General features: G+C 44.4%; 1 protein-coding gene across 1 annotated transcript in view; it reads right to left on the bottom strand.

Moving 5' to 3' along the window:
* The window catches only part of SWT1 (SWT1 RNA endoribonuclease homolog), a 1,175,709-nt gene that overhangs the window by 669,929 nt on the left and 488,007 nt on the right, over nt 1-17,773 (bottom strand). Inside the window, exon 11 of the mRNA XM_086956007.1 lies at nt 12,738-12,901. Coding sequence (XP_086812133.1) covers nt 12,738-12,901 — 164 coding nt within the window. The remainder of the gene's footprint in view (nt 1-12,737; nt 12,902-17,773) is intronic.

The following is a 17,773-nucleotide window of genomic DNA, read 5'->3' as shown; positions in this document are numbered from 1 at the left end:
GCAAACACTGGACATCGCCGGTTTGTAGTGCGGTCCAGCTCCATGCGGCAGGGTCTACGAAAATGGCCGGATAAAGCGTTATTATATGCGTCCCCACGCCGATTGAAGATCACTAATAATTAGTCATAAGCACATACCTATCAAGGGCAAAACTGCCACGGAGGGTTGGGGTTCAGTTATGATCGTGGCAAACACTGGACAACGCCGGTTTGTTGTGCGGTCCATTGTTGGAAAGATTACAGGGACACGGTCTAGAAAGTGACAGGCCAATTTGTTAATGCCGGCATCCGTCACGGGAAAAAAACTATTATTTTTAAACCGCTACAAACATAGAATAGGTACCGTATGGGTTGGAAAACTCGTAGACTCGTTTGAAGATCCTAGACGGCACTGCTCATCGCTGGGCTGGGACGGGAGTGGCTGCTAAAGCTACTTCCTAGTTTCCAATCACGTGACCCCTAATGGGCATAGTCATAAAAAGAGGACTAGTTCAAAACGAGAGTCACTCTTTTTTCTAAAACAAACTCCAGGACATAATTTAACATTGGAAACAATGTAAAGGATTACTCGAAACAAGAAAACTGTATTAACCATCTACAGTGTATAATTTAACGATGATGCCAAAAATTCAGATGGGGGTGATGACGTTAATATTTCTTGATGTGCATTATCTAAAGTAGAGGGTTATAGAAGACCAGTGCATATGATTGCAATCATTCATATAGGCATAAATATTGTACCCATAGACTGTCTGTTAGGGAACCAAAATTACCCAAACATGAAAAAATAATTTACCAGCATGAGACATGGTAATAGTGGACGAATACCTAATGGCTTGCACTTAGAGTGCAAAAGTACTGTATGGTAACATTGACATTACGGCGTACCTATCGGGCACGATGGTAAAGGCCGTTAGTACGAAAAGATTATTACGCATTCAAGAGATTAATACAGGTGATACATTAAAGTACTGATCGGCATTAGTATTTACAGATTTGCCATTTGAGCAAAAGTGCTCTCAGTTTCAATTAGGCCCACCTTTACTGAGTCAAACAGAAACATCCATTTGGCCTCACGGGTATTGAGAACATTTGAAATACTCCCACCTCTGACTACTAGTGTGACTTTTTCAAGGATGACCCATCTCAGACTCTCTGGTGTGTGTTGTTTGGCTTTGAAATGATCGACTAATGGGGCTCCCACTACCTCACATCTAATTCTACTAGTATGGTACTGGTCTTCTATAACCCTCTACTCCAGATAATGCACATCAAGAAATATTAACGTCATCACCCCCATCTGAATTTTTGGCATCATTGTTAAATTATATACTGTAGATGGTTAATACAGTTTTCTTGTTTCGAGTAATCCTTTACATTGTTTCCAATGTTAAATTATGTCCTGGAGTTTGTTTTAGAAAAAAGAGTGACTCTCGTTTTGAACTAGTCCTCTTTTTATGACTATGCCCATTAGGGGTCACGTGATTGGAAACTAGGAAGTAGCTTTAGCAGCCACTCCCGTCCCAGCCCAGCGATGAGCAGTACCGTCTAGGATCTTTAAACAAGTCTACGAGTTTTCAAACCCATACGGTACCTATTCTATGTTTGTAGCGGTTTAAAAATAATAATTTTTTTCCCCGTGACGGATGCCGGCATTAACAAATTGCCCTGTCACTTTTTAGACCGTGTCCCTGTAATCTTTCCAACAACGGACCGCACAACAAACCGGCGTTGTCCAGTGTTTGCCACAACCGTAACTGAACCCCTACCCTCCGTGGCAGTTTTGCCTTTGATAGGTATGTGATTATGACTAACTATTAGTGATCTTCAACCGACGTGGGGACGCATACAATAATGCTTTATCCGGCCATTTTTGTACACCCTGCCGAGTGGAGCTGACCGCCACCACAGCAGTGACTCACGCACTCCCTGGTCCCAAATTACACCGGAACCCCCCACCCTGTTGAATCTCTGTTTTGGCAGGTATGTCATTTTGAAAGCGCACATTGCGTTTTACCCGGTTGGCGATTGATGGTCTGAGCGGACTACCTTGTGTTATTTTAAACGCATTGTGTGTGAGTGTACGAACATGGGGATCCAATCATTAACATAGTTTCCTGCCATCTATAGATTTTGTCCTGTTCCCACTGACAAGGACAACCCTATTCGATCGAGCGGGGACCCGCATCCTTGTTAATTGCTACAGCCGAATCCCTGATTGTCATTGGCCATTTTACTAACAGGTATGCCAATTGCTTAGGCAAATGATGTTGCATCTCTTTGTTTAGTCTTTAGTGTTTAATTGTATGCATCGGTGCATTCAGGGAGTGAAGTAGTGTGGCTCACTGGTTAGAGGCGGCAGACCCGAGAGCAGAAGACGGCCCGGGACCAGGGTTCGATTCCCGGCGCGGCAGGTTTCTGGACCAGGGTCAGCGGACTCGATAATTCTCTCGCCTCGGTGCCCACTCTTATCAGCGATCACACTCGGCAACTCTGGGGATTAGCTTGCCTCATCTTCACTAACGGCCCCACCAGACCGCCGGGGATGCCTGGTCTCACCCTGGAGATACCCATTAAGGGACCATCTCTCAGGGAAGCCAGGAAGGGTTTCGCAGCGGTCGAAGCGCCTTGGGACCCTCCGGGTAAGTAGTGCGCTATATAAATGCCTATACATTACATTACATTACGTCCATTATGGTGCCGGTTTGATTTTGAGCCCCCCCTTTTTCCCAAACAATCGTTGCAACCCGCTCAGCCAAAGTGCCCGAACCACCTTATGTGACGTTCAGCCACCAACATAGAGGTCCCTCATTGAATATTTTTGATCTTTTAGATATAATCTACAATCCGTATCTTCAAGACTCTACCATCATTCAACCAGACCCACTACATTACAGTATCCTTATAAGGTTTGCATGTTTAGCGTTTGATTTACTTGTGAGCTCACGCTTGGTATTAGTAGACCATGTATTGACTGGTTAGTTGTAGTGTCGGCTATCTGGTGCTACTCATTGATTAAGGATCAATCGTGCTTTTGAGGTTTTTCCAATTAGCCTACCTCATTGGATGTCTGTCTGTAACTATTGTTTCTCTGTTACTATGATGTATTCCTCTTGTCCACAACATATCACTATGTTTCCCTCCCGGCCTCCCATATTTTTATCCCCTTTTTTTAAAAGAAGATCTTTGGGATCAAATGTGACCCATAGTAAATTTCATTTAATCTTTTTTACACAGATCCATTGCCCCATTTCACCCAACCCCTTGTCCTGATGAAGACCCTCTAGCAAGGTTTATACCACGCCTGCATCCACTTGGGTCGAAACGTCGACACTTCCTGTTTGCACTCAGCCTCCTTCCACAATTATCATTTGTGATTTTATTTGAGGCATGATTGTTTGAATTAACTGAGAATTATTTGTTTGCATTGTGTTAATTTAGTACAATTGTTGGCATATCTCGGTCTTAGTGACCAATGTTCTAGTTTCTATACTTTCACCAGCACAGCACCACCCTTCCCCTTTTCTTTCTTTCAGGGGCATTCTATGTGATTGACTATGTACTTAATTTTATGAATGAATCTTTTAAACTACACGTTGTGATTAAAAACAATGTTGTTATAATTATCCTTGTATGTATCTATTTGTTGTTAAGATTCAGTTATTTGTGTGTCTATCTGGGACCGCTTTGTTTGTATCAATATTTCGCCCAGGTCCCAGTGACTTCTTGGGTTAACCCGTGTTGTTTATAGCTCTTACTGTTTACCAGCCTGGACAGAAGGTGTGGGTGTTGGAGCCAGTGGCCCCAGCAGCTCTTCAAGCAAGTCTGGACCCCATACTATTATTGAACAAAAGGGAGAGGTCACCTACCTGGTAGACCTTGGAAATCCCAGGAGCCCTCACAGAATACTTCATGCGAGCAGGCTCAAGGCATTTGTTGACAGGGAAGACATGGGCTTGCTCATGGCTACAGATGAGGGGCAGGAGGAAGAGAGTGACCCTCTGCCAGACATGCTCACTCAGAACCCTGATGATGGGTCAGTAGATGGTGTAGTCTTTTCTGACAGCCTCTCTGAACATCAGCAAAAGGATTGCAAACAGGTTCTTCAATCCTTTAGACATATGTTCTGTCTGACCCCCAGTCAGACAAACTGGTGCACCCATGAGGTGGACACTGGTGACAGTCTGCCTATAAAGAGTAAAATCTACAGGCAATCTGACCACGTCAGGGACTGCATAAAAAAAGAAGTACAAAAGATGTTGGAATTGGGAGTCATTGAACCCTCACAGAGCCCTTGAGCTAGTCCTGTAGTTCTAGTGCCTAAACCTCACACCCAGGATGGTAAGAGAGAGATGAGGTTTTGTGTAGACTACAGGGGTCTCAACGCTGTCACTAAGACAGATGCCCATCCAATACCCAGAGCAGATGAACTCATAGATTAATTGGCTTCTGCCAAATTCTTGAGTACATTTGACCTCACAGCTGGCTATTGGCAGATCAGGTTAGCTGAGGATGCCAAGGCCAAAACAGCATTTTCTACCCCAGGAGGTCATTACCAATTTGTGGTGATGCCCTTTGGTTTGAAAAATGCACATGCCACTTTTCAAAGGTTGGTGAACCCAAGTTCTCACTGGGTTGGATGACTTTTGTGGAGCATATCTAGATGATATTGCTGTCTTTAGCTCCACCTGGGAGGATCACCTGATCCACCTGAGGAAAGTTTGGAGTCCCTGCAAAAGGCAGGCCTCACTATCAAGGCTACTAAGTGCCAGATAGGGCAGAGTCAGGTTGTGTACCTGGGACACCTTGTAGGTGGAGGCCAGGTTCAACCATTGGAGAGCAAGATACAGGCCACAAAGGACTGGGCTCCTCCAACCACCCAGACACAGGTCAGAGCTTTCTTGGGCCTGTCTGGTTACTACAGAAAATTTGTCAGAAATTATGGGACAATTGTGACCCCTCTTAATGACCTGACAAGTAAGAAAATGCCAAAGAAAGTTCAGTGGACAGTTAGCTGTCAAAAGGCATTCGATGATCTAAAGCAGGCCATGTGCACTGCACCTATTCTCAAGAGTCCAGACTACTCCAAACCTTTCATTGTCCAAACAGATGCTTCTGAGTTGGGTGTTTTTATAAGTAGTATTTATTGTATAGGGCTAGGTGAATGCTTTTATGACAAATGTCGAATAAAGCTTATAAATTGATTGGAGTTGGGTGTGGGAGCTGTTCTAACTCAACTGAATATTGATGGTCATGACCAGCCCATTGCTTTTATAAGTAGAAGGCTGACCCCTAGAGAGAAACGTTGGTCAGCTATTGAGAGGGAGGCCTTTGCTGTGGTTTGGGCCCTGAAGAAGTTGAGGCCATACTTGTTTGGAACTCACTTCAAGATTCAGACAGACCATAAGCCCCTCTTGTGGCTAAATCAGATGAAGGGTGAAAACCCCAAACTTCTTAGGTGGTCCATTTCCCAACAGAGAATGGACTTTACAGTGGAGCACAGACCAGGGACTGACCATGGCAATGCAGATGGTCTCTCCAGGTATTTCCACTTAGAACAGGAAGACTCACCTGGTCAAGGTTAGTTTAATGTCCCTAAGTTTGGGGGGTGGGGGGGTTATGTAGGAGAGTAGGGTCTGCAATCCTATGGTCACCCCAGATTTTTGCTTTTTGCTTCACTGGTTTACGACTTTCCCTGGCTGTGGGCCTGCTAATCAGACCCACAGCCTAGCTGTTCTCTCTCTAAATTGACATCGATGTACTTTAGGTGCATTTACCAATTGGTATTGGGTCACTCTTGTAAGTCCTTGTACAGTGTACCATAGGTACCCAGGGCATAAGTGAGCCCAAGGCCTACCAGGGGCTGCAGCATGTATTATGCCACCCCTGGCTGGCCACCCAAATCTGACACAACTGGCTGATCAATCAGCTGGGCAAGGTGGTGTAATCACCCTTTACTTTAGATATAGTATACCTATATCTAAACCTAAAATGAACACATAATCACCCTTATAAGTCACACCTATGGCAGGCCTTAACAATCCTGGAGGCAGAGTTATTGGAATTAGGTGAGATAGTGCTCTGGCATGAGCTGAGCCTGTCTGCAGCTTTCGGAACCAAGTCCTTTAGCTGTTTCCATGATAACGCTATACCATATACTCTTAAGTGCATTATAATCCTCACGGTTATTGCTAACTTTGGCATAGCATTATCAAAATATGTCGAGTAAGGTGTCATACGAATTGGAATACTACCCCCTCGCCAATTCTGGCGACGGGGTAGCATTCCACCCTTCTAGAGGGACACGACATGTATGTAAATGTGAACCCCGGTTAAAGTTAAACTCGAGCCTCAACATCACAAAATGGATGCTGCCACCAGACACAAGTCTGACCTCCTGCTGCTGGGAGTCCTTCCAGCGAGGGAGGCTTGGATAAAGGGTTTCCTGCCTTGGGAGGTGCTAGCCCCACCCCAGACAGGATTTTGTGTATTAGGTAGGACAGGCCTGAAAGGAATGAGACATGCCTGGGGCACACAAGGTGCCTCTGTGCATACCCCGGTTCAAACCAGTTGCTGGGGCACTCCAGCCCCAGCTCTGGCGCGAAACCGGACAAAGGATAAGGGGTGTAACCACCCCCCTTCCTGGTCCCACCCATAGGAGGGACCTAGTGATAGTACAGCCCCCTTTACCAGAATAAAGGTAGGAGCTGGTCTCATTCCAAGTTAGATTATCCTGAATTGATTTTACAAGAAGAAACTCTGGACTTCGACGTTCTGCTCCACAGAAGACTGAAGAAATCTCCCTTGTGGGCAAGGAGTGTCCACCCTGCAGAAGCAGGCACCATCAGTCCAGTCCAGCGGCTTCACTTTGTCGTCTTCCTTCAAGGATCCAGACTTCAGAGCCAGACGAGACCCGGATTCCCAGACCTTTCCGACCTCTACCTACATCTGCAGCACAGCTGAGATCCGTGGGTGCGACAAGACACGAGGGACCGGCCATCCTGAAGAAACTGGACTTCGCTTCCAGTACGACTTCTGAGGTATCCTCGACGAAGTGCTTTGGGGATTGAGAAGCCCCAGCCCGAGCAGCTCCTGCACAGAAGATAGGCCCTCCAGCATCCACGAGATCTGCGTGGGGCCCTTTTGCTTGATTGCTGCTCGACGCGTTGTCTGGTCACTTGCCGGATGGCTAGTGGCCTCCTAGACGACGATCCTTGAAATCCACACCGCTGGTCTGGTTGCTCCAGACTGGCCCTTGCTTCCCTGCAAAGGAGAAGCACCCCGGACCCTCCTGGTCCGCACCAGAAGCCAATTCCACTCACCGCGTGGGTTGCCTTTGCCAAGGCCTGTTGACGCCGAATCCGGATCCAACACCGCCGACAGCGAGAGCCTGTGTGGGACAGCTCGTGCCTCCATCCTGGTCGTCGAAGACACCACCTGGTCCACGTGGCTGCGGAGTCAAGCGTCCACTCTTCACCTGATCGCGACGACAGCCTCTGATTCCTTCCTGGTTCCACTCCAGTCACTGGCTAGTGACTTTGAACATTGTCCTCTCTGCTTTCAGGTCTTCAGCTTCCTTGATCCACCCTTGGATCACACCGGACATCTTCCTCCTGGTCGCCTGCAGCATCTTTTCTTTCAGGCTCCACAGACTTCAACGCAGAAACCCGACACGACTTCGCACCTATGCACCCGCAGCCCGTGGGTGAGGTAACAAGAGCATTTCGGCGCTCAAGGGTAGATTGACCCTCCTAGTATCCAGATTCACTGTCGTTTTAGTCCTAACTAGTCAGGATTGTCCGTACTCACCTTTTTCTTGGACTGTACTGTCCATAGACGTTGTTACGCATCTCGCGTGTGAGTTCACACTCTGCACACGCGTTCCGTGGGCCTCCTATTACTTACCTAAAGTTAGGATAGGGTATTCCCAGCGATCCTACAGCCTCTGGACAGCTCCATTCTTTCAATCGACTTCCTTATACCACTTGTTTAGTATATGGTTTGTTGCGCCCCTAGGGCAACATTGTAACTCGTGCAACTTAACGTATTTTTCTTAAGAGTCTTGTCATGGGCTTAGCCCTCTGACCTCATAAAGAGGAGTTAAGAGGTGTTTGTTAGTTAATAAATATATTGTTTATTTTCATAACTACCTGTGTGGTGTCCCTTCATTTGGTATTCAAGGGGTTATATGTGGTAAAACAGCTAGCTTCACATGCCAAAAGAGTTTAGCCTAAGCCTGCTTTGTCCATGCTACCATTAGGATAGCTGGTCTATAAGGTTGACTTACAACCAATCACCATAAGGGTTGTTTGGACTGATACAAGGTGATCACCAGAACTAGTGAGCATCATATATCAGGTCAACCTCTTACAGCCAGCATGTGAGAGTCTTGCACCACCTTTTGGCAAATCTATACACTGCAGCTTATAAATTAAAAAAGAACATGCCAGACAATGTGCAATGAAATTGTGCTTTATTTTTGCAATCATGTTATGTAAACGCTTCATGGTACTTAACCCCTTGCATGCTGATGACGAACCCCAGCCGTCATGCACTACGGTGCTCGTGTGCTGATGACGGCTGGGGTTCGTCATGGCCCGCCCCTGTTCATTTGTTTACAGCACAGGGGCGGAAACGGGCCAGCAGTCAAGGGGTTAATATAATCAGTCTCCACTGAAGTAAAACATTTGGTGTTTACTATGAATTAACTACCTGCACCAGTGATGGGAGTCGGCCAATTCACTGGTAGAAGTAGGCAGCAGCCTTCCAAGCCAAATTGTGGGCATCTGTGCATTTTTTGTTGTTTTAAAAACTAAACACTGCATAGCCTTAATTACAATTTGGAGAAAACCAATGGTGCAAAAAAAAAAAAAAAAACTACCTCCCCAGCCTCCCATAGGTTACACATGCTCCATTAAAGGGGAATAAAAGAGCGACTGTGCATGAAGGTTCAGGGAGGAGAAGGAAGAGGATTGATACTGCCGCTCTTTGCATCCTTTGAGGCCACCATGTCCCTTGTAGCTCTAAAGGAACTTATTAGGCTGCTAGACGCAGGTCTTGGGAATATTCCCAGAACTTGCGATACTATTGACAGATTTGGCAAGCAGGGAAAGCCACCACGAAGCAACGAACCATAGCCGGATCGAGCTTGAAGCACTCTATCGCTGAATCAGTCATCTCTCCAAAGACCTGCGCTTCATTGAAAAACCTGGTAATAAGATGTGCTTGGACAGCTACAGAAAAGCCAGTGGAATGCATCAAGGCACAGTGGTGGATGGAAATGAAAGTCCACATGGACCACTCCACCCCAAAATCAACTGTATTAGGCCGGAGTAAAGGATCTGCTTGACAGCATCTCACCATTGCGCACACATTCTACAAAATGATTGCACTGATGGTCTGAAAGGTTTGACTCGGCCAGCTACACAATCTCCCAGGGGGCAGGAGAGCCAGGAGGGAATCTAGGAACAGTAAATGATGGGCAAGGCTCCCTGAAAAAGATAACTTCTTCCCCATCGCCTTTATCCCTTCAACAACCTGATTGTAGAAGTTGAAGGAAGACAGTCAAGATTCTATTTGGAGGATGACACCTGAACCACAAGACTCTCTGTGAGGGATGAGATATTAGAAATGTTGGGGCCCCAGCCGACATAAGATAGCGGAGAGCCTCCTGGTGGTTCACTTTAAGGGCAGATGCTGGCTCCGTCCATGCAACATAAGTGTGGTCCATCAATGCCTGGTTAAAGGGGAGCAAGGGTTCAATGGAGGTAAATGCCAGTTGCGGAACCTGTGTGGCCTTGTCCTTCTCTGCAGACTAAGGCAGCTCAAGAAACTCTGCAACAGAACAGTCGTAAATGAAGCAATTTCCTCTGGGAAGCCCAACAGGACCCTCCAGCTCCACGTTCAGGAGATGTTCTGGCTACTGGCATCATGCCGGGGCAGATGGGTTGAGCATCCATCCCAGTGGGAGAAGGGAGAAGATGAACAGCTTCAATGTTGTCATCATCAAGATGTTGGGCCTCTGAATGGGGTCCAAATTCGCGTCAAACCGTTTCTGGCGTCTGCCAATGTGCTCATCATGACGCAAAGGTGTGGAGGGGCACTTTTCTTCCATCAAGTGTTGTGTTTGTATCAAGACCTGACCAAAAAATCCTTCCTTTTCTGAAAATATGCTTTCTTTTTTTAGTGGGTCTGAAGTCTGTGCTGATGGTGTCATAGATAGCATTGACATCATGGGGGAAGCAATTGGCAAGGACTTCAGTGGATGAGGAGAGTCAGGATCAGAATGGCAAAAGAAGTCAAAACAAGCTGGACTAGCGCCAGGTATAAAACAACTGGTCGAAGTCCAGACCGGGGCCCTGTTGGCTTATTTGGGCATGCAGATGCATCAAAAAAAGCCATAGTGCTTTTTTTGATGCGTCTTTCAAAGACTGCACTCTGGGGTTTAATTAGAAACTCAGCTGGTAAGCAAACAGAATCTCTACTGGGTATAAATTTGCTTAATTGCCACTCCGAAATAACAGATTCAGAGTTACATCCCAGGTTAGGCCCTCGCGGCACTCTTATGCCAATCGTCACTAGCACTTTACCCGGTACGTTATAGATAGTTCCTTCCTACAGATGTCAGTATTTTAATCCATATGTGCTGAATTTACCCTGCTGCTCTTGAGTTTTATGTGATTTATACCAAGTGTTTATGTGTTTTTATTAGGATCGATTTGTAATACCTTTTTTAATGAAATAAGTTTAAACGCTGTGCTGATATGCACTTTAATGGATTTAAATGTCTAAATTATTTTTAATTCATTCCATAGTGAATTGAGACCGGCATCGACTATGTTAAAGCCAAAAACTGTAGCGTCAGCGCCAGAGGCTGGGAACCAGAAAAGGAGCATGAGAACCAAGTTCTGGAGCCAGCGACCAGTCCATCTCCATCAAGATTAGCTCAGAAGAAGACAACAAGGTTGGGGAGTAATACCACTATCTGGAAGACTTACCTGTTAAGTGGGATTGAGATTGCCAGGCAGAAGAATACCTCTAGCGATGCTTCTTGTGCATTTTCCTCAAGGACTTGTCAATGTCCTCTGAGGCAGCTCTCTGTGAGGACTTGCTGGCTTAAGGTGAGCCAAAGCAGGACTCGTGTCTGGAGCAGTGCTGAGCTAAACATTCATCCTGAGCACGTACCATAAAGAGTATGACCTCCCGCTCCCAGCATGCATGAAACAACATTCAGCATATGACTTTGGTGCTTGGACCAAAGTCATAGAGTTGAAGAGGTACAGAGGTGATAAATAAGAGCCAAGCCAGAGTATCCAGGAGAAGCGATCAAAAGGACTGCAGTAACAAACTATTTATTAAGGAGCATATCATGCATACACAGAAAATCACAACCAGCTTCAGCCTTGCAGGATGAAAAAGTGTTGTCCCAAAATGCAGGGATCTTGCCATCATGTTTACTTGATAGGCATATCCTTTCTCAACCTCAAGGACGGGGTTAGGTTGAACTGGCAGCGACTGGATTGCAGAGAATTTTGTTGCACCTCTGCTAAATGTATCTATTTATTTTTGAGGGCGAACATAGTCATTGAGGCAGCGCATACTGGGTAAGTGAGTCTCCTTAGTTAGGTGGGCAATACTTCAATGTGGGTCTTGAGCTCGGTATGCCATAGGGATCAAGATGCATCTCATTTTGGGAAACAACAAGGCTGCAACCTGTTTGAGGTAAATTGTGTTCCTCTTCACAGGGAATCATGCCTGGAAGTTCAGTCTCTACCGTCCCTTTTGGGGCAAGGCCAACACTGATTTGGATATAATTTAGCCCTTTGTGTAAAGGAAAAAAAGAGCTAAAAGGATGCACTGGAATGCAGCTTAAACTAAAATTACGAGTTGCTAAGATTAATTCAAGTGTTCCAGCTATCTCTTTTTACGCTCTCTTACCGAACCAAGCTATGGCGGTCATGAGAGAGAAATATATTTATCTCAGACTAGACAAAAATCCTCTACAAATATATTTAGACGTTTTTATTGCCATATTGGTTAGACAGCGTCTGAAATACAAATATGAAACTCTAGAAGTCCACTGCCACTTTCAACCTCATCACATTTAATTACAAAAAATTTAAGGAAATCACTGGCTTTCTCACCTTTGCGGTACTAGTCATCACAATCCCATATTTCTTGAGGACTTTAACATCCAAAACAATCCTCTCACTCAGAAAAAGGAAAGCTCTCTGTAACCCCACAGCATGCTGAGCATCAAACAATACCCTACTACACAGACTAACATCATAGGAAGCCCCATTGCTCACTACAATGAGCTCACTGAATGTTACCCCTTAACCCACAGGACAGAGAAGACAGCTCCGCCACCTGGATTTTCTCCATTATCCATCTGCAACAAACCGCCCTTAACTAAATTACTGGTCCATCAACGGGTCCTTCAATAATACTCACAATGATGCACTTGAGCAGGATCTCTTTGCTAGGTCAAGTCATAACCATCACACAACCATCCTGAAATTACTGAACCTGAAATACTACATCATTAATCATGTCCTGGTATTGCTGTAATCTATGAACCAAAGTACTTAACCAATTCACGTCCAAGGAAGAAAATCACAGAACGATAATTGCTGACCGGTGCAAAGTTTCACAGTTATAGCTATTTGTAAGGTTACATTGCACTAGGTCATTGCTAATGCACTGGCTATTAACGTTTAAAAAAAAGGAAAATCTTACCTCAACCCAGAGATCGTCAAAGGCCACTTTCATTTCAGTTTCTAGTATTTTGGATAAAGCTAATCCTAGAGACTTTTCCAGGTCAGAAATAACATTTCCGAAGGGGTTGCAGGCAACTGTACTTGAGCTTTCACCTGAAGTATCATTGTTCTTGTAAACATGACCTAATGATTAAGAACAGGGACAAGCTTCTTATAAGGCATACCAGGCAAAAACCAAATGAAACAATATAAAACCATTACTTAAAAATAATTACCCTCCTCTTAGTATAATTCAGAAATCAATCATGCAGAACAATGTCAAGCATGATCAAAAAGAGTGTTTTCATCCGGGCATTCAGTTGGCTTTCTTTAAAGTTTTTATGAACCACCCCATTGTTGGTAAAAACTGAACCCTCTACACAAGGGTGTTAAACTCTGGGAAAGAATTCACCTCATCAGCTGCTGCCTCTAACTCGATCACCCCCCTCGCAGTACCTCTGCAACAGTCTCTCTCAATTTTCGACAACAAAATCACCACCATTTATACCAATTTCAATCCGCAAGCGGAACCGACTGGCCTTGTCAAAAGCCTCCATATCTTATCCAAAGAACCAATGCTAACCACATGGCCTGTCCCCATCCAGAAGAAACCTCCACCATCATAATGCCCATTCACTCAGGGGGCCCATCCGGCCACTGTCTCCATCACGCCTACTTCAGAGGACTGCAACCCATCAGCACCATACTCAAACCCATTCTGAATGCCCCAACCTTTTCCGTGACCTTATCAGATGCTACAAACACACTTTTGCGGAAGAAACCCTCTGTGAACCATTCAAAGCTCGCCAACTACAGACCAATCTCTCTGCTTCCAGTCCTTGCCCATATCTTATAGAAAGTCATCGACACCTCACTGAATACCTCCGCGACTACCAACTCCTTGACACCAATCAGTCTAGTTTTAGACCCACCCACAGCAAAGAAATGGCCCTTATTGCCACCACAGATGATAGCTGGATGACTCTGGATGGAGGAGACACAGCAGCTCTCAACCTCCTGGACCTATCCGCAGCTTTTGACACAGTCTCCCACTCAATACTTATCCAATGCCCAGGGTTGTGGAATTTAATAAATTATCTACTTGGCCATTGGACAGGTTGTTTCATAAATCTACTCACCCTCTAAACAAATCTACTTGTCCCTTTGGTGCCACGTGGTGTAGTGAAAAAGTATGGCAGCAATCTCATCAAAGAGCTCAGATAATAGTCTCACTGATTGTGTCAGGGCTCATGTTACAGCATGGTTTGAATACTAGCAATTCACTGATTTTGCCACCTTCCAGCAGATCTACATATTGGGGAGGTAGCACTAAACAACAGTTTTAGGGTAGGAATTCCTTTTTGAGTCTGTGCAAATATACTGATGTTTTAAAGGGTTTCACCAGCTCTTCTCTAATCTTTTCTCATACTGAGAACGGTTGGAAATTTACTCCTGACAAGAGCAGAAGTAAAACTTATTTCAGGGTTGTGAAAAAAGAAGTTGCAGGAACAGTGAATTTGTAAACGTTCCGCAGGTTTTCACAAGAACAAATAAACATGAATATTTGCTTGTGGTAAAATGTAGTTTACAGATCTTTTCTATGAGGATAATTTCCTGGCATACATCTGTAAATTTATAAAATGTGTAAATCTGCACTAATGCAAGGACATATACCATGGGTGCACCTTTGAGACTTTCTTTAAGACTTGGGCCCCTCATCAGGTCCGACGTTAAATACATTTTGGTTTTATTAAAATTCTATCTCTCTATCGGCTATCTTCACCATGAGTGGATCATTCCGTTCTTTTACAAGGAACATATTCGCACACAAAGAAGTTCTTTTCAGTTATCAGGGACTGCTGTAGCAATGAGTGCATTGTAAGTCTAAAATATATTTTTGCCTATGTTTGTAATAGTGGTGAGGGCCTGGCAGCTCCAGCGCCCTTAAAATTTTACAATGACCAAGTGAAAGCAAAACACGCACTGACAAAAACCAAAAGGCTGACCACAAATATGGCTTAGCCAATGCTTGTTTATTTTCGTGTTCCCCATATTCTTGTAGAAACTGGTTGCACTGATTTTCCATTCTGAATATTTTTGGGAATATTAGCATGTATCAACACTTTTTTCTAAATTATGTTTCAAAGAAATGGTGCCAAAAACCTTACAGTAGTTTAGCAAAACATTTTTTTCACAGTTGCATTTTGTTGTGAACATTTCATTTTGAAAGCAAAGAATCATCAATCTTGCTTTCAAGATCTAATCAGAGGGAATTCTAGATGCATTATAAGAAGCCTCATATTGGTAAACTTTGCAATCGTGTGTACATATTTTTATACTGGAACCAATGTCAGCAGTGCAATCCACGCTTACACTTCCCTAGAGTGTTCACCCTAACAGAAAATACTTTGCTTTAACAAACTATAAATACAAGTTAGAACAGCATTAAATATGGATATACATGTTACCTTAACTGCAGACAGTGCCCTTCCCAGATTCATAATGTGGTACAGTAAACTGGCAGCCAAAGGGTTTGTGCTGCAGTAGGGCGGGCCTACTTGTCCCAAGGATAAAATAAATATGAAAACTTGTTGTCTTTGACCCCAAGCACTATGTCCTGGTCATCGGGCTATAGGAATTCCACACCCCTGAATGCCTACATGACATCCTGACTGGATCCTTCCTGACTGGAAAGATGCAGTCAGTCAGCCTAGCACCATACACCTTGGACGCTTGCAACCTCATCTGCAGAGTTGAACAAGAATCCTCCCCGAGCCAGACCCTTTTCAATGCATACAGGACTAGCCAGCATCATCCACTCTCACAACATTAACGTCCTCTCTTAAGCTGATGTCACACAACTCATTCTCTCCTCATGGGAAAGATGCCCAGCACCCAGATAAATTTCAATGCCTGTATGACTGAAAGTGTTCACTGGATGAAGAGCAAGTGTCTAAAGTTGAACACCGACAAGACCGAAATCATGATCTTCAGGAAGAGCACTTCACAGTGGGACTCAACCTGGTGGTCAAGAGACCTAGGATCGACACTCACCCGCCACCTAAGCTAAGAAACTTTGGGATCATCATTGACAAAAAACTCACATGACTGCCCAAGTCAAGAAAGTTGCAGCATTATGCTTCCATACCTTGAAGATGCTGAGGAAGGTTTTCAAATGGTGCCAAGTCAGCACCCATTACACCATCATGCATGACCTGGTAACAAGCAAGCTGGACTACGGGAACACTTTCTATGCCAGGATCAACAAAACACTCACTATTCAGAACTCAGTGGCTAGAATCACCCTTGACCTTCCATACTACACCACACCACACTCACATCACACCACACCTGAAGGAGCTTCACTGGCTCCCCACTCACAAACTTGCACAACTCAAACTCCTCACTCACATTTTCAAGGCAGTACAAAACACAGACTCAGCATACCTCAACAATCGCATCTGCTTTTACCAACCTTCTAGACACCTCCACTCATCCAAACTCCTCCCTGCACATATCAGACACATACAGAAAACCAGATCCGGTGGTCGAACCTTCCCCTGCATCATTCCAACATCGCTCCTCAATGACCTGCAGCTACATAAAAGAGCCTACCCATCCCTTCTGGAATTCTGCAAGAAGCTGAAGAATTGGATTTTCATGCAGTCAAACTAGGTCCTAGGTGTGGATAGACTCACACTTGCTCAGTGCCAGGATACCCACCCAAGTGATAGTACACTCTACAAATCTGCATAACATAACACAAGCAGGGACCATACCAGATGCTCAGACTATTTAATGACTAGGCCATTAGTCCCATTTAGTTATATTGCATCTAACTGTATCCTGTGTGAGTCTCCTGAAAATCTCTCGCTCTCATAACCCAGGTGGACCAACGTTGGACATTCCTGCCATACATCTTTCAAAACAAAGCCTACATGCAAAGTTATATGCACGGTTACTCCACTAGAAAACAAGCAAGCACACACCTAATAGCAAACTCAGTGTCTTAACCACCTACCAAAGCCTCAATTTGAAAATAAGATAGAGCTATTTGAGCATGGTTGAAACTCTGAATCAATTTGCTTAGTAAAGTAGTTAAAGTCTTTTCCCTGCATTTCCAACTGCTATGTACCCTTTTAGACAAATACTGTGATTATTTTATTTATTAAGCCCAACAAATAACAGAAGTAACAGAAACAAACCTACTTTCTCAGCACATGCAAACAAAACAATAGATCATGGAATAGCACAATAGGACATTTACATGTATAGCCCAAATATTGCAGGGGTAACAATTAATAACAATACAAATGCTTCTCAGAGACTAAAATCAAACTGGGTCCATATTCGACATTTTGGTCAGTGTCTACAATTCAGGATACTTTTCATTGACAGAGTCTGCCTTTGTTTTTCTGGGATGGGTGCTGCATGCTTTGCCAGGATGGAAGGTGCAAGCCTTCAAGAAAAGCCATGTTCAATTCATGTAAAGAACAAATGTTGGGTTTTAATTACTAGCACCGTCACTTCATAATATCTATAATGACCCTGGCCAAATCATTTTGCTTAGCTGTTCTTCAGTTCACCTGCTGAAATTTGGGCGGCTTAAGAAATAGGCTAAATTAAGGTGGCTGCTACGTGCTAAAATAAAACAACTTTCCAAGCTGCTTCTAAAACACCAGACGGAAGACGGTAAACCTTGGTCACAAGTCCAACATTGTCTGCAAGTTAGAAACGTAAAATAAAAATGCTACAGGAAAGAACATGGCCGCTGTTTCAAGGTCCAAATGCCACTTTTGCTTCCAGGGCCCACATCCTCTAAATGTGGCTGAACCAATGGTATGGTGAAGGTCACTAAAACAGAGTGAAAAGAGGCAGTAGGAAATTTGGAGCCAGCATAATGCTGTGTAGAGAGCAGCAACAACTGCAAGATGGTGCAAGAGAAGTGATGGTACACATGGAACTCCAATTAACAAAGGTAAAAGGGGAGGGTGTGCCAATCCTTACTGTGCATGC

The sequence above is a fragment of the Lissotriton vulgaris genome, chromosome 1_1 (assembly GCF_964263255.1).
Source record: "Lissotriton vulgaris chromosome 1_1, aLisVul1.2, whole genome shotgun sequence".
Classification (NCBI taxonomy): Eukaryota; Metazoa; Chordata; class Amphibia; order Caudata; family Salamandridae; genus Lissotriton; species Lissotriton vulgaris.
Note: the sequence above shows the minus strand (reverse complement) of the source record. Positions and strands in the feature narration are given on the sequence as shown.